This window comes from Argopecten irradians, chromosome 9, assembly GCF_041381155.1.
Source record: "Argopecten irradians isolate NY chromosome 9, Ai_NY, whole genome shotgun sequence".
Classification (NCBI taxonomy): Eukaryota; Metazoa; Mollusca; class Bivalvia; order Pectinida; family Pectinidae; genus Argopecten; species Argopecten irradians.
The window spans coordinates 19,848,876-19,876,859 of record NC_091142.1 but is presented as its reverse complement, the minus strand read 5'-3'; the positions used below and the strand labels follow the sequence as shown (position 1 = coordinate 19,876,859).

At 37.7% G+C, this 27,984-nt stretch overlaps 1 protein-coding gene across 1 annotated transcript; it reads right to left on the bottom strand.

The window, feature by feature from the left end:
* Nucleotides 1-1,798: 1,798 nt before the first annotated feature.
* LOC138330862 (ras-like protein family member 10B) lies at nucleotides 1,799-11,932 on the bottom strand. The gene is made up of 2 exons (XM_069278364.1): nucleotides 11,479-11,932; nucleotides 1,799-2,750 (listed from the first exon to the last, which is right to left on the bottom strand). Exon 2 carries the CDS (start codon nucleotides 2,731-2,733, stop codon nucleotides 2,098-2,100), a length of 636 nt encoding a protein of 211 aa, XP_069134465.1. The 5' UTR covers nucleotides 2,734-2,750; nucleotides 11,479-11,932; the 3' UTR covers nucleotides 1,799-2,097.
* Nucleotides 11,933-27,984: the final 16,052 nt, after the last annotated feature.

Here is a 27,984-nt window from a genome sequence, read left to right as displayed (position 1 = left end):
AAGCTGGAAAGCAACAGAAATGTAATATTTTCTACTACGTATAGTAGAAAAGATTCAAATATGGATATGTCAAGTGGACAGGGATATCTCAGCCCTCGAGAAAGTTTTTGAGCGTGAACCCTCGGTAATCCTCGTGTTCACATTCCAAAATATTTCACTTGATAGCCCCATTTAAGATTCTAATATGAATTGAAGGCAAAGCCTCAGACGAATGCAGCTACATATAAAGATGTAAATATAGTTAAGATTATAACCTCAGAACGAGATTAAAAGTGTTTATATATTTTTGTTTTTAACTATTTATAAATTGCAAGTTCTTCAACACTATTAGTGGATGTTTGTCTATCAATATATCGATAGTCGTCATATACACGTCAGAAGTCAGAAAGATATATATTCAATCGGAATATTTTCGATCTTTATTCTCTCGAATCCACAAAGGCGGGAAACTTGGTAGCATGCCATGTATAAAAATGCGCGGGAATATGTGCCATGACTTTGGCAACAAGATTCATGTCGTCACGGCTGACGGTGCCGTGTACTTTAGCATTTTGACCAGTGTATTAATTGTGTCGTTCTTATTTTTGTGTAGTTATTTAAAGGTGTATCCTGATGACACGTTTCGACTATGGAGAAATTTTCAAATATCATTCTGCTGATAACGATAATTAAAACATGACTGCCTGCATGGAGGCGCGAGGGATACTTTAATGTATTGGAATCTATATGCTCACACACGTGTTATGGTTTGTAGAGCTTTTCTCTTATAAATCTGCTTATCTGCTATAAATCTTGTCACATATTTGTCATATGTGAGGCCCATGCCCGCTTTTTTGCCGACGATGCATCGTTATCTGTTAGATTAAATTCACGACCTATAACAGCGCAGTGTATTGTATTTAGGAGGGTTGACTTGAGATTTCCAATAACGATTTGGAATAAAATAGCAGATTGACCGAAAAATCAGGAATTCTCCTAAATCTAGATAAACCTTGGTGTATTTCATTCTCAAGAAGGTCGACTCAGCGAATTATCACCCTGATTTAAATTAAATAGCTTTCGCATTTTCGTTGATTAAATTTTATACTCACAATCATCTTTTTTTAGTATATTATGTTATGTAAATTAGCCTGATCACATAAACCATATACATGTATAAAAAGAAGACTACAAAAATAAATATCCTTCATAAATGTTTGGAAGACATCCACTGAAATTAATTTTAAATTATACTTATTCGGTTGTTCTCATTTCTTTACCGTACATTTGTTCTCATTATTATAACGAAATTTCTTTTCGAAGTATCTATCTTCTCTCAATCATGTTACTCTTGTATGTTCAAATTCTGTTATGTTATTCTTTTGCTATTTATGTACGTTGTAATTGTTATTGGCATTAGAAGTATTTACGTAATTAAATGAATTTTATATTTGTTTCTATTTCTGTTAGTTCTCCACATTAAAATATCATACGTACTGAAATAGAAGTATTTTTCTGTGATGTTTGCACGCCAATGGAGACATCGTGATTTAGAACGTAATTCCCTACATTTTTCATATCATTATGATATCAATGTGGAAAAATGAATTCTTGGTGTATCATAATGATTTTATACTGCACTTCAATCAGAGCTCACTCAATAGCTTTTCAATGTTTTGAAAATGATCTATGAATATGGTACTACGTTCTATTTGATGTACAAATATACTCGATAGGAATCAAGATGAAACACTTATACAGACAATAACACCGTGTTTTATTTGTAAACACACCGTTATGGTTGATATAAAACTCCTCATTTAATGCTCGCCTTTATTGTCCTATCAGATTATAGTTCATACAAAACGACCATATCACCTACAACAGCAACCGTTACGATACCAGCATACATGTTCAGTCGCAACCTTTCATGTAGCAAACAAAATAGATTTTTATGGTTTCATAATATATATAGATCTCCGTCCCCAGCTATGCACTAAAACCGTCTTTATTAAGTTTACAACGAACGCTGAAAGGCAAAAGACAATTTATATTTGCACAGGCGGAAAATAAAAGGAATAGAATATGTTATGTTGTATATGTATCGACTGTCGAATCTCATAAAATAACGCATCTGTTTCGTCGTAAAGCGTCCTGCACTCTCACTGCCGTCGGTTTATGGCCATAATCGATGAAGTCGACGGCTTTCATGAGTTCCTTAAACAGTAACACAATGTGCCAGTTAAATTTTGCCGAACATTCCACATAGCCACATTTCCACTGCTTTTTCACTATATTGGCGACTTCTCGTCGGAATTTCCCTCGCTCATCCGAAAGATCATGTTTGTTACCAACCACGAAAAGCGGAACGTCGTGCATATTACGACTTTCCAATATCTGATCTCGTAGTGATTTGATATACTGAAAACTATCTTCGGAAGTGACGTCATACACTAAAATATAGGCCGTAGCATTTCGTAATCCATAACCGCGGAAGTCTGTGAATTCATACAACGAATTCACGGGAAAATATGGAATGTATGGACAATCTATGATTTTGAGCTCATATAGATGATCGTTGATGATGACAGAAGGAAGGTACACGTGTTTCCGGTCGGTTGGCTCGTAATCCTCCTCGAAGTTGTTGCACACAAATTGTTTGACGATGGATGTTTTTCCGACGCCAGGCGCCCCTAACACAGCAAGTTTGATCTTCTGCTGGTCCGAGTCGACGGTCAGATGAGAGGTTGTCATGGTTACATGTGGTCATTCTGAAAAACACAAAGATACATTCATAAATATACACAGGTTTATAAATAAGTACACATGGATATCGATAATGTATGCTAAACTAAATTCAGAGACGTAGCCAGATTTACACTTATAACATTTTGAAATATTTTCAGCAGCTGAAAACGATATAATCTATCATACAAATCTACCACTTGATATTTCATTTATGCTTTACTTTTTTGTTGATTTGGTTTTTTTTTAAATTTTTTGTTTAAATTACGATTTTAAATATTGTTCTTTGGTTGGTTTCCGTTTTTTATATGGCCATTTAGAAGTTGTCATTCCCCTAGAGAAGAATTTCTTAAAGCTGCCGTTCCCAATCATTCAGTCGCTACATTTAAATCACATTCTTCATTCTTTATCGCTGCAGGGGGAAGTAACTCTCATAATTGGAGCAAGCTGGAATATGGCAGCTATGGTACTGGACATCGATCGATAGCCTGGGCGAATGTATTATGGATATTAGTGGTCACTATTGGTAAATCTGTAGATAAGTAAGGGAGGTAATTCCCCGTGATTAATGTTGTGATCGGCTGGTAATAAGCATGACCAGTAGAAACAAGTATCGTCATATGGCGACTACTTCTTAAATCAATTACTTTGCGTAAATCTCTATAAGCAAGGTGCTTTCCCTTGAGATTGTACAGCGGCTAGACCTAATAGACAGCCAACTGTGAGTCTGGACAGTGCTGAGGATAGTTCCGTACATTTAGTGTTCAACCAGAAGCACTTTTGCAGGCAAACTCAACTCTAGATATTGCCTACCAGACGATGTATTTTTTCTCAACGCTATCTTTGGTAGATGTTGAGCGCTGTTGAGCTAACTTGGTTGGACTCTACAGAAATTACTGCATAGATTGAGAATAGTGTACTGTGAAACCTTTCATAAAAGTCACCTGTCCATACCAAATTCAAAACGCAAATCGCTATATAAATGTATAAATAAGTGGTTTTAGAATATGAGTTAAGACACAACCTCATTGACAGTACATGTAATTAAATGTGTATATTTTGTATTATAATATTACAAAGCTGTTTGTTCTCGCAAGAAAGGATTGATTTTTATGTCATGTGTTTATTTGTAATTTTATTTTAACAGGAAACTTCGTTATCTTAAAAACCATAAGAATTGATCTCTACCATAAACAGCAAATTAATCTGAAGCATCACTTTACGAAATATAGCGTTCAAAGTGAACTACTATATAGGAGTGTTGACACTCGTGGTTGGTGGATATTGAGAATTGTATGATAGAAATCCGCATACTTTCTTCCCCATGATGAAAAGCATTGTGTACATATCAAGTAATAAATTCCCTGGACTTTGTAATACGGAATCGGTTAATTTGGATGGCCGACACATCAAAAGGTAAATAGTGAATATTTCAAATAGTAAAGAATAAGCAAAAATCCTTTCTGCCGCCGTGTTTATTTCGTGCAATCAAATTTTCTTCCATGATCAATTAAAAGAGTTCATGAATAAAACGTCAAAATATATATCGAGTCTTCTCGATATTAACGCTTGAAATTAATTGTAACGTGATGAAGTTTGTCCTAAACATAATTTGGTGGCAATATATACTTGCCTCGAATGCATATCAACTAATGTAAAATAAAGGCAGAACATTTCCATTTTGATGACCTTCCATATATGTTTTGACGCTTAGATGACCAAGACACACCAAAATCTATAAAAGTGGTAATTTCTACTCCTGCTTCGCTGTCAGCATAAAGCTTAAGGGAGTGGGACGACTGGTTCGCCTGTTGCAAGTATTATGTGACCGGGTGGGGGTATTTTGGTGATTTATCATTATAGAAAGGGCAAGAGTTCTTTTCAAGAAGACACAACACAAATATACCACAGTCTCCCAAAACACACACCCACACTTCATACACGCATACATGGATGGCCGTCCTTACATGCCTCTGTTAATAGGACGTTATTTAGTCAAACGAACAAACAAAATATTATTAGCGCATGGTTGTTGGACTGTTAGACCTTTGGCAATCGTAAATATTTGACAGCAGTGACACAATGGCTAAAAATAGCTTATGCCAAAAGTTGCTCTGTCACAGGAGAGATGACGTTGCGGCCAAACCAGGGCTCCAACTCTGAAACACATAGCACCATACGTATGATCTACCAATTGAGATGCTTTGTCACCGATGACCAAAGTCCAATTTCGCTTCATTTTTTTTCTCAAAGGATACATGAAATCCTTATATCACAACCGTGGGTATTTGGGCATAAGAAAATGTATCGGCCAGAGCGAGAGTTTAACCCTCCCTCCAAAAGCTAGCCGGATGCTCTGCCCATTACAGGTTACGTAGCAATAATATATCACAGTCTTAGTCTTTACAAAAAATATGTACACATGTTTTTTTTGTATTGAACTTTCATTCAGGTCTTCAGTTGAAAATAGAGACACATAAAAAGAAATTACAGTGTATTGTTTCAGAATTTAAACGTTTGCGGCGCTAAAATCAATTAGACTGCGTAATGCAAACATGCGATAAGAATATTGAATTACTGTAATTACCTTTACCTGATTAGAAAATCAAAACAGGTACACAAGTGAGTTCTGGTTTTAATTTTCTCCAAAGAGAATGCGCTTCTCGTTAATTTTACATTGAGAAGCCTCTGCATTGTAAGCAACAATTCGCAAAACTAAAAGGAAGTTAATTTCCTATATGTCTTGGGTTGGTCGACACAGGAGACAACATTAAGCCACTATCTGTCTGGTACCACTGTCCGCTGTAGTCGGTTCCGCTCCGTGATTACAACTTAATCGGAAGCTTCTTTCTCAGCAGACTCATTTTAAGGATACAAGTGAATGTACCAATATCCGATTAAACGAGTGATTGTGGGATCTAGTCTGCTAGTTTGTGATGTAAACCTTATTAGGTTGTCTAGCGCCACCTTCCCGTCTAACAATCCTTTTCCGGATTACGAGATTTTCATGAGATTTGATATATAAGCGCATGAAGGTGTGAAATCCGAATGATTGGTCTCGCGTTATTTTGCAGTATTGGACAATGTTCCTCTTTTAAAATTGGCAAGACACATAAGATATATGTCTATCGCCAGCCTGTTATCTTCTATAGCTTCCCGCGACGGCGTGTTAATGTCAGCGAGACAGACCTAATTAGTGATGTAAAATCAGATATTAAAATTTAATCAGACGGAACATATACGCAACTGTTATTTAATGTACGGAAAGGATGATTGTATGTTGCATGTAATGTTTCCAGTACACGAAACCATCCTTATAACTTATCAGTATTTTCCTCGAGTAGTGTCTGCGAAAGAAGATATATGGTCACACCCATGTTTCATTAAATCTACAGAACAGTTAAGCATTTCCAAATGTCACGAGAGATTTAAGGACATCTCAAAAATTGATATGAAGTTATTTTCCCGCCTTTTAGAGTTATGTCCCTTTGTCACAAAACGATTTACCTACAGTGTACTACTCCCCCTAAACTACTGACGGGATTTCACCAAAACTCTAACTAAAACTTTCGCATTAATTCTTATACATTGTTGATGATTGTTAATATGTCTTTCTGAATACGCCACTGTAGGGTTATTCAAATTTGCTAAAAAAGATAATTGACCGATTACCCCGCCTCAACTGCTGGAGGGGTTTCAATGAAACATTGTGGCTATACAGTCATCCTTATAAAGTGAAGTATGCTATTTATACTGGATGATGTGTATTGGCTTGTTTTCTGGGATGTTTGGCGGACGGAGATATAAATTGGTCTCCATGAAGACAGGACTATATCGTGTTGTTCCAAATTAAATGATTTTAATTGGAACGCTTCATAATATATCACGTATATATCATGTGTATGTTCCAACGGAAAACAGGTGATTGACTTACAACTGCACCACTGCATAATCTATCGCAATAATAACCTTCATTATAACCATATCGACACTTCATGCTTAGGTACAAAAGAAAACAGACGATTGGCTTGCAACACTACGTAATACATCGCAATACATAGGCCCTAACCTTCGTCATTACCATATCGACACTTCATGCTTAGGTAAAAAAGAAAACAGACGATTGGCTTGCTGCAGATCATTGTTATTATCGATATGTATTGCTGTTTGTTAACCCCGGTTGTCTTATACTGGGTGTCAACGTCCGCACTACCAAAGCCAATTATTACTACAACAATGGTTAGGGTCGACGGTAATGCTGGTGAGGGAGTATATAGACGTATAGCCAATACAACACTTGTTATCTGTCAACACCGACCCACACACCTCATTAATCAACGCCATCCAGAAATAGTATTGACTTCAATTTTCTTCCTTTCTACAATCGTCAATATCCCTTTAATATTGTGATATTATCATCTCGCTATGCTAGTCGGTTTGATTCATTAAAAAAATCAGATTTACAAATGAATATCGATTAGATGGTGGTTACAGTTTGTTCGGTAAAGAAAATGTATTCGATAAAGAAAACTGTAAACATCATTTTTTCAGATAATTCATTAGCTTCAATACAGGAAGCACAAAACAAAAGTTCTACACAGGTAAATTAGCAGAAGGAAAATCACAAAAATTTCAAATGTATAATTGAATGTTTTATTGTGATAAATGATTGCCGCCATTTGAACATTATTTCCCAAACAAAGGAAATAAAAACTAGAATCGCGATTAAGGGCGATTCAGATGTAAGTGCAATAACTGCCGCCTATTACACTGCTTTGTTTGATTACATTTAACGTCCTAATAACAATTAAGATAATATTTAAGGACGCCACCAGTGTTGTGTGTGTCTATGAATATCTATGTTTGAGGGAGCTGCAGTACATTGTCTCTCTTTTTTATGGCACTTCTTATAGAAATATTGAAAGATACAGGGGTCGCGGTGGCCGAGTGGTTAAGATGTCCCGACATATTATCACAGGCCCCCCACCTCTGGGATGCGAGTTCGAATCCCATGTGGGGCAGTTGCCAGGTACTGACCGCTGGCCGGTGGTTTTTCTCCGGGTACTCCGGCTTTCCTCCACCAACAAACCTGGCACGTCCTTACATGACCCTGGCTGTTAATAGGACGTAATACTAAACTAAACAAAGAAAGATGCAGTCAAAACCATTCCGCCCGGTCACATTAAAATGGCAACGGTTAACAAAGTCCTCTCTCTCCAATTATGCTGAGTGTTAAAGTAGAAGAAGAAACTAGCATATTTATAGATTTTCATGAGATGCGATCAGAGGAGAATTAAATACCCACCCTCATTGCTTTAATGATGAATACGATAATCCGGACTACACCCATTATATTTGTGTTATGATTAAAATTGCATTTGACTTTTTTCTAATCAAATGATCTATTTAAAAGAAGGAAATTAAACTTAAAGCATTCATATATGTGTTAATTTTTCGTGATTAAACTATGACGTCACTAGCTTTAAATTAACACAATATTGTTTAAACCATTGGCGGCTCGGTGCCGGAGGGGCCCGGCAGAAAGGAGGTCTACGGACAGACGCTCGCAGTATATCATCAATCTGATTAAAATGTCATTTAAAACATTATTGCGATAATATTTTTGAAATAACAATAACGTGTGGATATTTTAAATAAGTGAGTCTATCTACATAAATGTACTAATAATAATCAATATAGTGCCGCAATTAGCAGAAAGGATTATAGAAGAAAATGGGGAAACAACAGGGAAGCTTCTTAGTAAAAGTAGAACGGATGTTGTAATGGAAGCTACCATGCTCAATGTTGTGTACCCAGCTGAATCCGAAAGGATCGCCGCGGGGCGTAGACGAGGCAAGGACAGTTTTGCTAGAACACTGCTGTGTGACCAGATCTTGGAAAACCAAGAGGAATTAGCGCATTCGTGTCGGAAGATATTGGTCAGTCACGCGAGAGGGACTTGTGTTTCTTGGTTAAAATATGACATCTCCCAAGGACACCGTGTTGTAAAAAATACATCGATATATATCAAACAAGCATATGAAATACTTAATGAATGAAATAGGTACTTACTGTATATTTAGTTTCGATACTTTTTACCCATACGGGATATATCTTGTTCAATTCAAAAATCGTTTGTAAATGTTTGGAATTTATCTAAGTTTAAAATTGACCGGGTCGAGTTTGCAGATCGGAGTCTTTGGTAACATGCTTCAGAGAAATCGTACTATATATTGGACAAAATTCCACTATTGCAAGGATGTACAACACAAATATACCGCAATGTCCAAACAATATATGCAATTCTTTGAGCAGCATATCGCATATAGGTGAGACCGTCTTTAAATACCATAGCTGTTCACTATTGTAAATAGTTACAACATGAATATACAACATGAATATACCAACATACACAGATATCCACACAATGCAGGAAAGGCCTGCCTTAAATGGTCTCAGTTAAATCAAACCTAAGCTTACCTGTTCATAGGAAATTAAACAACCAACCTTGACCTTCTTGCATCGACAAATGAGTGTTAATTATGTGATTTTCTACTATAAATCAAATAATTACGTCGACTAATGAAATTTTCACTGACTGATGAACATATATTAACATTGGGCATCACGAACACCAATTCGCTAATCGATACTAATATAACACTATTTTGATAACATTCTCATGTTGTCATCATATGCATCATCTTATAAATCTGTTGACACTGTGCCTCTACTGGAGAGCATTCCAAAAAAGGAAAGCCAAACATTTGTCATCACATTGATGATTTCATACGTAATGAACTCTCGATTACTAGGCTTATTTTATATTTTCCCTGTATAGATAAAATCTGTAAAATACAAGTTTACTTTTATTCTCAGAATAAAGATAATAAAAAACCAGAACAGGACATTAGGAAGGTATAGGCATGTACAGGAATTATTTATTTTCCGAAAATTGCGGTTGCCATTGTAACAAGTTATTATACAAAGGTTTTGTGAAATAGGTAATAAATCAATAGTCTTTTGTTTCAAAGGATGATAACAAAAACACATATCGGTCATTGTAGCAGGTAGATGTGTTTTTAGTTAAGAAGAAATACTTCTCTTATCGCTACAATAGTCGTTATCAGAGGCGTGTATTCATGACAAAATGTCCGCTCAGCGACTCACATACATCGCACCAAATGCAAATTTATATTATTAGGATTGGCGAGCAGGTGTTGTTTCTTCGATTCAATTATCGCAAACGTTTGTTTCCTTTAGTTGATTAATGGTTTTGATGCAAGTAAAACCAGTATTTGTTTCTTCCTGTTATATCAGTCTAAAACAGTAATAGATAGAATAGTTTACAACAATGACGAAAAGATGAAAAACTATAATATGGTTAAGCATTGAAGAAACTTTTCCAAATTTCATGCATGCCGATACCGATTCATGACGTTTGTTAGTTGGTTTGTTTAAATGGTAGTGAAAGCATGTTTATTTTTTTATGTAAATCATTTGTATAATTAAAAATTTATTAATAGAATAAAAGCGAACATTGGCAACAGATTGTATCAGCATATGATACATAATGTGACAATACTATAAATCAATGTGGTACACGACAATATGTCGTATTAGGGCTGTGTAATGTTATCCTTGGAATACAACCAAATAGAGGCGAAATGCAATTTGAATACATTAACCACTTAACAATTTAAACATATGGATTCACTATGGGAATATACGCATGCATAATTTACGAACTATCTAGAAAACCACTAAGGAGCACCGTAAAAAAACGGGTTAGTATATCTTTTTTAAGGATTGCCATAGAAAGGCTACCAACTGCACTACTTGGTTTATTTTCGTCATTTTATCATCAACATGATTGGTAATCATGCATATGTTCCAGTGTGGAGTCAACTGGAAAAAGTAAGTCAATTTGTACTAACGTAGCTATATCGCGTATAGTCAAATATTGCGAAAACTAGCATATTTGTACCAAGGTTAGCCTCAAATTAGACCAGACAAATTAAATGCCCCACGGATAGTCCAAAACTGGGAACATTTAGCCTATATGAACCAAAGTTGGCCTCAAATTGGACTGAATAATAAACTACATGTACCAAAGTTGATGGTTGACAACTGGATTTCTTATTGTATTTGTTTCATCACGCAAGCTAGCCAAGCAATATCCACACTTCATGGACAATGGGTCGATAAGATTGCTATAATATTGTAGTTAGCACTGTCCAAATGAGAATGGAATGAGCAATAAATCAATTCGTAACACGTGTGTCGGTCGTTATCGGATACGTATATACCTGTACTAATTGGTGCATATGTGAGAATATTCCGAGCGCGCGACAATAGTTAAATAGGTATGAAGGATACCATTTAACATCAGTAGTGTAGCGTTGTAAATTTCTGGATTCTCACATCTAAGTTATCTTTTTAAAAGGCGTTTGTGAATTAGGCAATATTAACATGTAATCAAAATAAAGTCTCAATGCATGATACTATACAAATCACAATTAATGGTGAAATGGTGATCCATGTCATATGAAAAAAACTTCCGTCATCTAATAGGTAATTTGTGGATGCAAAGAATGAAAGAAAAGTTTTAGTAAACCTAATTTTCACGAAAAAATATTGAAAATTAAAACTTGCATAAATTAATATTAAATCTTCCAGGAAAAATATTTAACCAACAACTTACGTCTTGAACAATTGAATAGGCATGATAAATGATTTTGACAACAATCTCACCTATCCGGTAGTCCTCAGAATCCTCATCCTATCGGGAATCAAATGAATTTTCATTTTTGCAGTCATTATACATTTTGTATATGAAGCTTGTCACTGCAACTACATACAGTCGCATAGAAGTTACAGATGCACAGTAAATGTAACATGTTAAACAAAACAACACAGTGGGAGTATTAATCATATAAGTCGTAATTATGAAGTCCTTGTCATATGTATTCCATACTAATCGATTCCTTCAGTAGAAAGCCCGATAGCTAGTTGTTGCACATGAACATTATCTGTCACATTACAAGTTCGTCGAATGCAACATATGATCACAAACATTAACAGTCTCCAGAATAGTAAATTTGTACATGGACTAACACATAAATCAAGTTCCGTTGTTGCACTTTCTCGACACATATATGTAAGGCCTTCACGAGCTGAATGCCATAACGCAAGCCTTTATCCAGTAAGCCCAGCGCCGGTCAATAGATGATGGGCACTTAATTACTAGTGTTTAATCTCCGAGCTGACCGCTATCACTGTCGTATTGTCCACTGATTGGTCAAATCTATGTCCAGTCGTTATATAGACCGCCAGACCCAGTAACACCTGGGGACTTCATTAGCCTATCGTGTTTATAATACATCTAATACGTGTACCAACACACGGATTGTAATTTAATTTAGTGTGATAACTGTCAACACGTCCAAATTTAGTCGTATTTCTGCGAATCTTCAAATTTGAAATAAAGCGTATATGTGCTAGTATATCCACACGCAACGAAGTTATAGGGAAAGGACACTGGAATAGCCTGTCAGTCTGTTTGTCTGTAGAAAATATCTTATCCGAACAACTCATCTTAAGCAACTGGTTCAATTTAATGAAACTTTGGTGTCATGGTAACATGTACATGTTTTATAAAAAGATTTTGGATCAATTATTCTAACATATCAATGTTTAAAACAGCACATGTTTCTATAACAGTTACCATAGAAACAAAATGAAGGATTTTTTGGTTGCCATGGTGTCAGATTAGGAATAGCGGGGATATACGTTAGCCATTTCTAGTTTTCCGTAAGCAATTGATCGATCAGGTGATATTTTCCTATGATTATATCTGACTGATGTAGTGACACAATTGCCTCATTTCATCAATGTTTGTTCATATTACATATATGATTGGCTAGCATATGTTAACATCGAATCGCTTTGTCTCTTACATCACAATTGGTACATACAGTATCCATGACACCCTGACAACTACATCATTTCTTTTCTAGTGAATGTAATTAGTTCATTAGTAATTTTGATTCAAATGGACAGTATCATAAGAATCAAGGTTCCTTGTTACTTGTAACAACAATGTCTTGTAAATGTACAAAGAAGAACAATTACAACAGCCTGTTATGTAATGTTTCTCTACATAATGTACTTTTGAAGCGTACGAATTGTAACCAGTGTGTGTTTGTATATAGTTGCTACGCTTACCTATCATATAACCCGCTGAAAAGGCATGGTACACCGATGTCACCTACATCCCCGTTGGGATTACTGGGTCTCGTGTAAAACAAAGAACACAATACTAGCTATAATGAACATGCATGCAATTAAAGGCAAATTAGGAAATAACTTCCAATTATCAGCCCATCCCCAAGATAATGCACTGACAACCGTAATCTTGAAAGTTATCGATGCCAAACTTGATATTGTATGTAACAGGCCAGCAAACCATCTCCTTCCGTGCTTTATTGATTGTTATCCTTCCTGATCCCCCTTATCACATCTCCAGGAAGTGTCTGTCGTTGTGATTACGCGGCTTTAATCTCTATAGAATATTCATCAGACGGATGTATTAGTCCGTTTAAGACTATTATTGGGTCTACACATGTAGGTATGCATGTCTGGTTCTATTGTGTGTATTGTAACAGAATCTGGCAAGCTTAACTACTTTGTTCATTTATTCGTTAATTAACTCGCTTGATACTGTATGTCTTATTAACCGTGTTCTATATAAAGTTCCTCAGTATAACATTTGTCGACCTCGGCAATACAGCGTTCTCTCTGTTAGAGCAGGATAATGACATGTTCGTGCAACAAGCACAAAGGATGTTCGATTTCGTAAATTGCAACCGGAAATATGTAAAAAGTTTTCCTCGATTTTTCGAAAATCGTGAAGACGGAAAAATGTCACAAAAGAACCGGTATATCTATCACCTAAATATTTCGTAATTAAGCGTGGGATTCCTGCCTTGATTAATTACTTATTTCGAGTTCTTCAAATATTTAGCAAACGCTTATGTTTCATTTCACAACTCTGATATTTCGTATTTCGGGTATCTAAGTATAAGATTTGTGGCTGGAGTAACTTGATTCGTCATCTGTTTTTGTCTGTTGTTTATTCCATAGTTTTAAAAATATAATATAATCATTTACAGTATACTATATTATAATACTTCATAGGCTAAATCTAACAATAGGAATACACGAATTTTACGTATTTACCGGTAATATGGTATTAACGAGATCTTCGGGTAACATAAGATCCATACCAATGTATGTCTATAGGATAAGAAAAAATGCAAATAGTAAGTTAGCTCAAGGAAGAAAACAAATATATTGTTTAAATGTTTAAGACACCCTGTCCCTTTTTCAAAACACACATACATAAAAACAGTTACATGATACAGAATTGGCAATGGAAAATACAAGACAACCCAAGAAACAAATATTACAATAATGATTAACTGAATTTTTGGTGGTGTTCTAATTATGATATTCATAATTTCCTCTTTAATATATAAATTTAGACTAATGTCAAGGGCAGATGAGCATAAACGAACATAACTGTATTCGTGTAAGCTATGATGTAATTTGCTGGAATCAATAGCTTCATGTTAAGTGTGCATAATCAATCCTTAAATGCGACCGAGCATTTGGTCAAACCTAGACCAGGCGAAGATCTGTAGTTTCCGCATCAACACACAGGACTATGATTGTCCCTGACAACTTCATTTTCTCTCGTCTGGACAAAGTGTCGATGGTGAAATGCCTTCGACAAGCCTTCACATTATTTCTGTACATTTCTGCAGAAGACAACTGTCATTCATGTTAAGAGGCTATTGATGTGACTGTAGTTTAGCACCTCGGTCAAACTTTTCAGGAAGGCATATATCATTTTCTTTACAAATCAGTGTAAAATTGATATTTCTGTCATCAGCATGTCGTGATGGCACTACGTATATGGTCATGCATACCAATTACTTAATGTTGTAGTACCACTGTTTACATCACATATCGTGACTCATGTCAGAAGACAGAGGCAGAATCATGACACGGATCGGATTTAAAAAGCAAAACCAGTTTGATTTTCTAGTTTTAATACGCAATATGTCAGATTTATTATGATGTCATTGAAAGTTTCAATAGCCTGATACCGATTATATAGAAATATATAATTTGTGGAACTGACTTATCTTTGTTTCAATGTCTTAAAGATGCTCGACCGCCGCCACAAGAACATATACGATACTCATGATTGAACAATAAGTCTTGTTCACTCTTTAACATGTATCTTTAATGAACACAAACAAATCATATCAAATCTTGTTTTGTTTTTGGTGGATGTTCAGTACTGTATTCCATATTGATAGAACATAGTGTCATAGACTATTTTTCGGGATGCAAATATTTTTTCTAATATATTTTATCTTGAAGTAAAATAAGACACTCAAGTGTTCAATGGTGAAAAGTAAGTAACGTCTGTAACCGAAGAAAAATACTAGTTTGTATGCTAATGTTTTGGATGGAGAAAAAAATGTTATTCATCAGCGGTGTAGTACCTTTACTGAAACTGCGTTTATCAAAACACAATAGTTATAAAGTATGGTGTAGTGATTAGGTATATTGACTGTTTATATATTGTTGAGTATATACTCTCAGTTAATTAACAGCCGTTTCAGTTCTGTTACGTTCCATTTTTACGGTACCCCTGTAAGGTAGGCTCTGGGCTCTATCCCGTGGCCGGACACACCATAGCCTACAAAAGTGGTAGTTGCTGCTCCTGCTTAGTAATCATTAGAGGAAAGGGACGACTGGTCCTGTCATTGTCATTATAACGTGACCGGCTTGGGTGTGTTGTTTCGGCATGCTTCAGTGATATTTCATTATAAAGTATGAGAGTTCCACTATAAAAGATGACACACGACGATTATACTTCAGTCTCCCAAAACACGCGCCACTCACTTCATACACTCGCATTCATGGGAGGCCGTCCTTACATAACTCTGACTGTTAATAGGACATTAATTTAATTAAACAAACAAACAAACAAATAGGCAGTGTAAATGCTCGATCACAAGGCGTTACAACTGAAATACACCACAATCTTCTAAAACAGATACATGTACGGTCGCTTCTGAAATGCACAACACGTAGGAGGTGATTCAATGAGATTCAATAATGATTAAAAGGAGACACAACATGAACAAAACGTAGTATCTCAAGACACACACGCGTGTAACACGCAACATATTAATAACATTAGCTGATAGCCGGGCATTAAGACCAGCCAACCATATCTTATAATATCTTATACGAACCCTTAACAAGGTATAACGATGCTTACATAATTGTGTGTTCGATACGATGGACTCGACATCTTGGTGTGAATGACCAATTATGTAGAGGATGTAATATTGAGATTTATCCATCTTCACATTTTATGACATTTACGACCCCAACGAAATATCATAAATCAATAACGGATACTATGTATGATTTAATGAGTTTACTCGATGGAAATCTTTCAACAATATTTCCTTAAAATACATCGTATTGTATAAATGTTCGATATAGCATTAATAATAAAGAAGGCAAAAGTTCCACTTTACAAGAAGACACAACATGAATATACAGCAGTCTCCCAAAACACGCACGCCACATTACATACACACTGCACAACGCATACATGGGAGGCCGTCCCTACATGACCCTACCTGTTAATAGGACGTTAATCAAACAAACAATTATTGTTCGAACAAACAATGGCAAACATAACCAACTTACCCAAGCAAAGACCAGCAGCAATCATGATTCTTTTAGATATGTCTTCAAAACGTTTGATATAATAAATAAATTGATCTTCAAATAAGATTGTAGACTTTTCGAAATCGTAGATGTATGAATGCTGAACAAGGTATCACGAAGAATACCAATTATTGCGTGTTCGATACGATGGACTCAACAGCTCTGTCTGAATGACCAATTATCTAGAGGACTTTCATATTTTTGACATTTACGATCTCAACGAAAAATTATAAATCAATAACGGCTTATGTGTATGGTATAATAGGTTTACTCGATGAAAATCTTTCAATAATGCTATTATTGCATTGTCATTTATTTTTAAATAGATGTATTTGACCTTACAAGGCATTGCATCATTGTTTGAACTTTAAAGCCAAACATAACGAACGTACCAGAGCAAAGACCAGCAACAACCACGTTATTCTTAAATATTCCATTAATACACTTTGATATTGGTTTCGTTAGAACAATTTAGAATCTCAATTTAAAAAGACTCTTACGTAATCTTTTATTGTAGACTTTTCGAAATCACAAATTGTGCATGGATAAGCAGTTGTTTTTGTCACCATATGCGACTAGATATTAAACGATTCTGATAGGATTTCCTATGAAATAATGCTCAATCTGATTAAGATACAGATCCTTATAACCATATCGTTCAATAGAGGATCTTACACTATCCCATAAGGTGTCGCGTCCAGATGACCTTTACACGACGTGTACTACAAATCAAATCCATTTTCTGCACATTACTGTATCAGCCCCAGTATACATATACAATTAGCTTTATTCTGCTCTTTAGCGAGATGACTACGTACAGGGAAATAATTCTGACAGATTTTCAAACTATTTCGTCATCTGAAATTCACTGTCAAACTTTTACCAGAAGCAATTTGATTTGGTCTTTCCAAAGGTCACCTGGGCATGACCCCTAACAGGATTTTCTCAGATCATCTTATCCAACGTAGATATAAGAATTTGTACTTTTATCAGATTGAATAATACTTTGACTGCAATCGTCTCATTTTGATATTATTGCGTGATATAATATTATTTCAAACATATCAATGATAAATGAGTATGAATGAAGACCTGAAATTTATCTTAAGAGTTCCTTGAATGCCTGAACCGCTTATCGGACTGAAAAAAATCACTTGTAATTAAGATAGATGTAACATTGTAAAGTGTTGTTAAAATCATTTAATATGCTCAGTGATCGGATCGTGACTCTGTTGTATATACAGGGAAATGGACATTTAAGGCATAAAACAACTGCAACAACATCACAAACGATTTCATCATGTATTTTGATACATCGTGAAGAAACACCCGTCAGATTAATCAAAACAGAAAAAAAAATCCTCCAAAATAACGTTTATATCCTAAAGGATGCAAAACAATTTTGTCATAACGATTTAGTTGTACAATAAAGTAGAATCCATGACATCAGAAAATTAACCTTTCACTTTAGGTAGCCTGACCTAGCAAACGGTTATATTGGCATAATAGCCTAAACGTGATGACAACATTGATTCTAAATGGTGCTGCAATACTAAAACACATCAACGTAGTGTTAACTAGTCTGCTGAGTAGACTCCAGAGACAAAGATTATTACCTCAGACACGTGTGCATTTAGTCATGTCCACGACAATATCGATAATTATGATTGAAGGCTGACAAATCATTATCTCAAATAGGTTGATCGTATAATGTTATGCTAAAAACTCAATAGCATTAATTCTTTATTCGGGGTAACTTTCCATCACCTATTGCAATGTCACCCCAATGGCTTTCAAAATCGACTGGTTTGCAGTTGTCAATTTAGTATGCTTCAGTGACTTACAAAAGGCGAGAGTTTCACTATATAAGAAAACACAATACGAATATACCGCCGCACTTTATATACACTACACACCGTCCTTACATTACCCTGGCTGTTAAAAGGACGTTAAATTAATAAAACCAAAAGAATGTATTATGTCGGTATCTTTGGCGGCAACTTCAGTGAGCACTATACAAAGGACAAGAGTTCTACTTAACGCATCATTCCGAAACATACAAATATTCATATTACCCAGCACACATGATCGTCCGTCATTAAATAAATTATCAAAATGTTAATAGAAAGTTAGGGCTAACAAACCAAACCAATCTAGATAGAAAAACTATCAAAACAATACAAAGAGAGACACATTTTGTCTATTTTTTTTTCTTGATATGGATAACCTATTGCGTGTTTTGACAGTCATCTGTTTTTCAGTGAACAGAATAAGTGACAAAATGCCGTGAGGTTAAAGCCGGGGCAACCCAAAATAGCAGAAGTTATTTCAGCTCAAGACGTTCATTTATGTTCACTCAGCGTAAAGACAGCTTCCGGGCACGACCCAGAATCGTGTCTAGTCAGTAATAGACCAATTACTCAGCAATTCAGACTAATTTCGTAGAGCATGATGATAAAAAATTACGTCAATTATTTTCCTGGAGTATAGAGAATAGCTGTGAGCGTAGTGATAACATCCAATGCATTATTTTTATGCCTCTTATATGGTTAAATAGGACGAGGTGTTATCATCTATATTATTATTTCACCAAAAGGTTTGGTGTGGTCTAGGTTTATTATATCAATGTCATAGTAGCAGCCATGGGCATTTAGGGAGGGCGTTGTATGTGTGCAATGTGATTGCGGTGGGTGGGCGGCTATGTTTTTTAGGCTGTGGTATATTTGTGTTGTGTGTCCTTGTAATAGTGGAACTTTTGTCCTTTCTACAGTGCTATCTCACTGAGGCGTGCCACAGAAGACGCCGAACAAACCACCCCACTCGGTCACATTATACTGACATCGGGTAAAATATGAGTTAACGGACTGGGCTGATATCACGTCATCCGGGTTTTTCATTCCACATTTTAGTGTTACCGCTTCAATTTGATTTCCGTTGCAGACATTAAGTGGGACAGCGGATAAAACGTTCAATTCTAAAACAGCTCATATTAAGTAATTGCGGCCCTTTGCTGATATGGCGGTCTCGGGCTGATAAAGAGTGCTATATCACAATTGCCATAATAACCTCTAATTAGATGCCTAACTTTACTATATCATCCAACTAAGTCACGTTACTCCAATTTCATTATTTTTACTTAGCAATTGAATATATTTAGTTTGGTTCATGAACCATTTACAAAAATAAGTGCTAATCAAAAAAATTAATTACTGTTACACGATGGACATAGCAGAAAGCATTTTAAATGGTTGGCTAATTTTGGTAAACTTCTTATTCACGCTGAGGACCATGTCTTGTGTATGATAAGTGCACGTTTGAGTAAGCTTTGTTATTTTCGAATGTTAGAACTACTGAAACATGACGCCAAGACACCGATAATTCACTAAGGCATATCTAACTGTAAATATATAAAGATGCAAAGCGGTTGTCTCACTCTCTTTATGCTGAGCGCAAAGCAGGAAAAATAACTGCAACATTTTAGACTATGGTGTGTCTTAGGATAGAACCCACAACGATCACCTCAGGGTGAAAAGCGAGTGAGACATTGGAAGTAGAAAGATAGGCAATAATAAGAGAAAAAGAGAATATGCCAATGTCCTTCTTACTGTGGAACTAAAGGCTGTGTAAAGACATAATAAAGAAGAAGATTGGTAAGCAAAAATCTTCACCGGAAGGTTTTTCCATGATACCTCAAGGAGGATTAGTTAAAAATTAAACATTGAAATAAAACACGAACAACTTTTCGTTCATTTGATAGGTTTAGATACACATCTTATCACGTTATATATGAATAGAGACAGTGTTTGTATATACATGTACAATCCTAGAAAGAGTCCATCCTTGGATTTTATAAATTGCGAAATGTTTGTATTTCCGTACATCTCTTGACGGTTATAACAATATTGTGGTTTCTATAAATACATTGGACGCATCCATATAGAGTCAGGCTCGCCCTGATGAATGGACCTTGATTAATCCTATAACGGCCAGGAACATTAACTACATAACCTCGATCCAATCACTCCGTTTGAAGCATAGCCACATTCCGCCAGTATTTAGATGGGTATAGGCTTCAATAGCTGTCCTCTTGGGACCTTCAAAAATAACACCGCTAAGGGTTTCAATGGATCCCGATTTAGAACTTTCGATAGTTAGGTGGATAAAGGTTTAGATTGCTTCCCCCCTGTGACAATCGGGTTTTTTTTTCTGAATGTGGACCCAAATGGTTATTCCCTTGGAAATCATTATCATGCATGCTAATCAACGCATAAGACATGGTATGCTGACGAAGTACATTGCAGCAGAAGGTAACTTCATAATCAATTGAAGTATTGTATTTCACGCATTCCTAATTTGACCAACCCAAATATAGAAAAGTAAGATATTAACCGTGGTATATATATATATATATATATATATGAAGTAATGTGTAAACAGATTACAATCGTCGCTTTCTTTTTTTGGTTAAAATTAACATTGTTATGACGATAAGTAAGCAAAGTATGCCGACAGATGCATCAGCAGCCAACTATAATACCCAAAGGTAAGGCGGTGTTAATGGTTTGTTTGTTTGTTTGTTTGTTTGTTTGATTAATTAACGTCCTATTAACAGCTATGGTCATGTAAGGACGGCCTCCCATGTATGCGGTGTGTTGCGTGTATGTTGTGCGAGGTGCGTGTTTTGAGAGACTGCGGTATATTCATATTGTGTCTTCTTGTATAGTGGAACTGTTGCCCTTTTTAAATGCTATATCACTGAAGCATGCCGCCGAAGACACCAAGCAACACATCCCACCCGGTCACAGTGTTAATGGAGACATTAGGTAGAACAATGTCATTAGGAATACCTGGAAAAATAAAGGTGCTTTTTACGACAATAAAATCATACCTTACATACAACCAGTCACCCCCACATACCAATACACATCCCCCACTACCATTAAACATCTCATACAAATACATACCCCATACACTACCAGTCACCTCACATACCGACACATACCCCATACACTACCAGTCACCTCCACATACTGATACATACCTCATACACTACCAATCACCCCCACATACCGATACATACCTCATACACTACCAGTCACCTCCACATACCGATACATACTCTTACCATACACTACCAGTCACTACATACCGATACATACCACTACCATCACCCCCACATACCGATACATACCCCATACACTACCAGTCACCCCACATACGATACATACCTATACACTATCCAGTCACCCCACATACCGATACATACCTCATACACTACCAGTCACCCCACATACCGATACATACCCATACACTACCAGTCACCCCACATACCGATACATACACTACATCACACATACCATACATCACCTCATACATACCAGTCACCCCACATACATACCCATACATCATACACTACCAGTCACCCCACATACCGATACATACCCATACACTACCAGTCACCCCACATACCGTACATACCCATACACTACCAGTCACCCCACATACCATACATACCCATACACTACCAGTCACCCCCACATACCGATACATACCTCATACACTACCAATCATCCCTACATACCGATACATACCACATACACTACCAGTCACCCCACATACCATACATACCATACACTACCAGTCATTCCCACATACCGATACATACCTCATACACTACCAGTCACCCCACATACCGATACATACCTCATACACTACCAGTCACCCCACATACCGATACATACCTCATACACTACCAGTCACCCCACATACCCACTACAGTACATACCACACATACTACCTCAGTCACCCCCACATACCGATACATACCCCATACACTACCAGTCACCCCACATACCGATACATACCCCATACACTACCAGTCACCCCACATACCGATACATACCCCATACACTACCAGTCACCCCACATACCGATACATACCCCATACACTACCAGTCACCCCCACATACCGATACATACCCCATACACTACCAGTCACCCCCACATACCGATACATACCCCATACACTACCAGTCACCTCCACATACCGATACATACCTCATACACTACCAGTCACCCCCACATACCGATACATACCTCATACACTACCAGTCACCCCCACATACCGATACATACCACATACACTACCAGTCACCCCCACATACCGATACATACCTCATACACTACCAGTCACCCCCACATACCGATACATACCTCATACACTACCAGTCACCCCCACATACCGATACCTACCTCACACACTACCAGTCACCCCCACATACCGATACCTACCTCACACACTACCAGTCACCCCACATACCGATACATACCTCATACACTACCAGTCACCCCACATACGATACATACCCATACATACCAGTCACCCCACATACCGATACATACCTCATACACTACCAGTCACCCACACATACCGATACATACCCATACACACCAGTCACCCCCACATACCCCACATACCGATACATACCCATACACTACCAGTCACCCCCACATACCGATACATACCTCATACACTACCAGTCACCCCACATACCGATACATACCTCATACACTACTACCATCACTCCCTCCACATACCCATACATACCCCATACACTACCAGTCACCCCACATACCGATACATACCTCATACACTACCAGTCACCTCCACATACCGATACATACCTCATACACTACCAGTCACCCCCACATACCGATACATACCTCATACACTACCAGTCACCCCCACATACCGATACATACCTCATACACTACCAGTCACCCCCACATACCGATACATACCTCATACACTACCAGTCACCCCCACATACCGATACATACCTCATACACTACCAGTCACCTACATACCGATACATACCTCATACACTACCATCATCCCCACATACGATACATACTATACACTACCAGTCATCCCATATACCGATATATACCTCATACACTACCAATCACCCCCACATACCGATACATACCACATACACTACCAGTCACCCCCACATACCGATACATACATCATACACTACAAGTCATCCCATATACCGATATATACCTCATACACTACCAGTCACATACCACATACCGATACACTACCATACATACCACATACCAGTACACCCACACTACCAGTCACCCCACATACCGATACATACCTCATACACTACCAGTCACCCCACATACCGATACATACCATACACTACAGTCATCCCATACCGATACATACCCAATACTACAGTCACCCCCACATACCGATACATACCTCATACACTACCAGTCACCCCATACCGATACATACCTCATACACTACCAGTCACCCCCACATACCGATACATACCTCATACACTACCAGTCACCCCACTACCGATACATACCTCATACACTACCAGTCACCCCACATACCGATACATACCTCATACACTACCAGTCACCCCACATACCGATACATACCTCACACTACCAGTCACCCCACATACCGAACATACCCCATACAGTCCACCCACTCACATACACTACCAGTCACCCCCACATACCGATACATACCTCATACACTACCAGTCACCCCACATACCGATACATACCTCATACACTACCAGTCACCCCACATACCGATACATACCCCATACACTACCAGTCACCCCCACATACCGATACATACCTCATACACTACCAGTCACCCCCACATACCGATACATACCCCATACACTACCAGTCACCCCCACATACCGATACATACCTCATACACTACCAGTCACCCCCACATACCGATACATACCTCATACACTACCAGTCACCCCCACATACCGATACATACCTCATACACTACCAGTCACCCCCACATACCGATACATACCTCATACACTACCAGTCACCCCACATACCGATACATAACCACACTACCAGTCACCCCACATACCATACATACCCACACACTACCAGTCACCCCCAATACCGATACATACCTCACATACACTACCAGTCACCCCCACATACCGATACATACCTCACACACTACCAGTCACCCCCACATACCGATACATACCTACACCTACAGTCACCCACATACCGATACATACCACATACACTACCAGTCACCCACACATACCGATACATACCTCACACACTACCAGTCACCCCCACATACCGATACATACCTCATACACTACCAGTCACCCCCACATACCGATACATACCTCACACACTACCAGTCACCCCCACATACCGATACATACCTCACACACTACCAGTCACCCCACATACCGATACACCTCCACTACCAGTCACCCACATACCGATACATACCTCATACACTACCAGTCAACCCACATACCGATACATACCTCAACACTACCATCACCCCATACCGATACATACCCATACCACACATATCCCGATACCCCACACTACCAGTCACCCCCACATACCGATACATACCTCATACACTACCAGTCACCCCCACATACCGATACATACCTCATACACTACCAGTCACCCCCACATACCGATACATACATCATACACTACCAGTCATCCCATATACCGATATATACCTCATACACTACCAATCACCCCCACATACCGATACATACCACATACACTACCAGTCACCCCCACATACCGATACATACATCATACACTACCAGTCATCCCATATACCGATATATACCTCATACACTACCAATCACCCCCACATACCGATACATACCACATACACTACCAGTCACCCCCACATACCGATACATACCTCATACACTACCAGTCACCCCCACATACCGATACATACCACATACACTACAAGTACCGAGTCACCCCACATACCCAATACACTACCAGTCAACCCCACATACCGATACATACCACATACACTACCAGTCACCCCCACATACCGATATATACCTCATTCACTACCAGTCACCCCCACATACCGATATACATACCACATACACTACCAGTCACCCCCACATACCGATACATACCACATACACTACCAGTCACCCCCACATACCGATACATACCTCATACACTACCAGTCACCCCCACATACCGATACATACCTCATACACTACCAGTCCACCCCCACATACCCATACATACCTCATACACTACCAGTCACCCCCATACCATACATACCTCATACACTACCAGTCACCCCCACATACCGATACATACCTCATACACTACCAGTCACCCCCACATACCATACATACCCATACACTACCATCACCCACATACCGATACATACCTCATACACTACCAGTCACCCCCACATACCCATACCATACCTAATACCTCATCACTACCAGTCACCCCCACATACACATACCACCAGTCACCCCACATACCGATACATACCACATACACTACCAGTCACCCCCATACACATACCTATACACTACCAGTCACCCCCACATACCGATATATACCTCATTCACTACCAGTCACCCCCACATACCGATACATACCACATACACTACCAGTCACCCCACATACCCCATACACTACCAGTCACCCCCACATACCGATACATACCTCATACACTACCGGTCACCCCCACATACCGATACATACCTCATACACTACCAGTCACCCCCACATACCGATACATACCCCATACACTATCAGTCACCCCCACATATCTCTAATTGTTGTGTATTATGATTCGATCTCTCTTTGCATAAGCACTCTCTTTGACTTAGAATATTACATCTTATAATGTAAAACTAAAGTCTCCATTTTAACATCACATCTTATCTATGACCTAGCTATATCTATGAGAGTGCATCATAACAAATTCTGTTGAAGTTGACTCATGACAATGAACGTGGATAGATATCAAATTATGGAGCTACATTGATACCAAACATAGTGTAATATCGGCATGCGCCATCTAATGTTTTTATTTAGAGTACACTGTTTTGTTGGGAAATAGTTGATCCCTTAAAAGTGGTATAACTTTCAATAAATATCAATGATGTATACCATGTTTACAAAATATACTTGACTTTATGAAAAATAAAATCACTTTGTGATATAATTAAAAGACGACTTGTATGTTATACCATACACTTTATCGCCATGTTACGTTCGTTATATGTACTGTGTATGTATTTTTGCGGATAATGGAATCTAACAGATGTATAGAAGTCAAATTGGATGAAAAATATACTAGGAAGCCAAATTTCTTGGACGACCGTCCAAATCGAATTGCTCGCTTCTCTTTCAGTATACATGACATAAAGTCGATGAGATATCATGGAGTTGGGTTCCTAGATTGACGCCGTTTAATATACGTCTGCTGATTGTGCTGATTTCGACTGGTATGACGCTACAGGCAATACAGGGTCAAATCTCAACATTCAAATCCTACAATATTTATATACGTACGGGTAAACCACCACGCACGGAGAAATCAATACCAGCACATTGTGGACCAGACCCACTTAAGACCGAAGCACCCCTCAAAATGAAATTAGCTTTACGTACTACGAACTTTCAATCCAAAATTTAAAATTGTGGAATGTTTAATCAAAGATAGATTTACATGGATAATTCTCAAACGGTAACAATATCATCGAACTTGCCGTTACATAAGAATGACATGTTCTCTGAATGGATATTTCAAAAATATAATCAATAATTAAATCCCGATATGTTCCTGCATCAAATCTTCCAATTGAATAACATGAATGATAGGTATTTCATTTATTTATATTCTAAAAAGAAAAAAAAATATTTTGGCACCCGCTTAGGAAAAAAATCTTTTCTTTATACCAACAAATGCGTGTGTAATACACACCCGATGGCAATAGGATTATGTGTTGAATTTGGTCGATTCAAGACTATAGCGGCTAGGTGTGGTTTCTGTTATTGTTATTCAAAACAACAGATTTTCTTATAATTAGGATAAACGGAAACGAATTTACAACGCTAACATTATCTCTATTGAACCATGAGTCTAGAATACACTTAACTACAGTATCAATTGTGCACTCTTTGTGCTTCGTTCTTTGTGTCAATGTTCAGAGAATGTACTACAGCTGCGTGGAAAACACTAGTATGTATCTTTATAGAACATATTTAAACTAAAGATCGTTTCCTTGCTGATAACCATTATGTGATTGAGTCACCGGCTGATACCGACAAGACTGAAGGCTAGTTATCCTAACAAAGCATATCGCAGAGACCATTTTCTCTCGGCAGCCGTGTGTCCCCGGGGATAGATCAATACAAATCGCGGTCATACTTATCTGGTTATTGTATCGACACAGAAATACAGAATTCATAAAATCTCATTTGATTATAACCCCGAGTCACGTTTCCTGATTCCGGAAGTGGCAAAACACGTGACCGGAAGCGGTGTGGGGCTAAAGTAGGCCTCATTTACATCAATAAGTATTTGTGGTAACACTTTTAGGGTAGATGACG

Coding starts and splice junctions, on each gene's coding strand:
- LOC138330862 (XM_069278364.1), bottom strand. CDS start 2,733: ATGACAACCTCTCATCTGACCGTCGACTCGGACCAGCAGAAGATCAAA.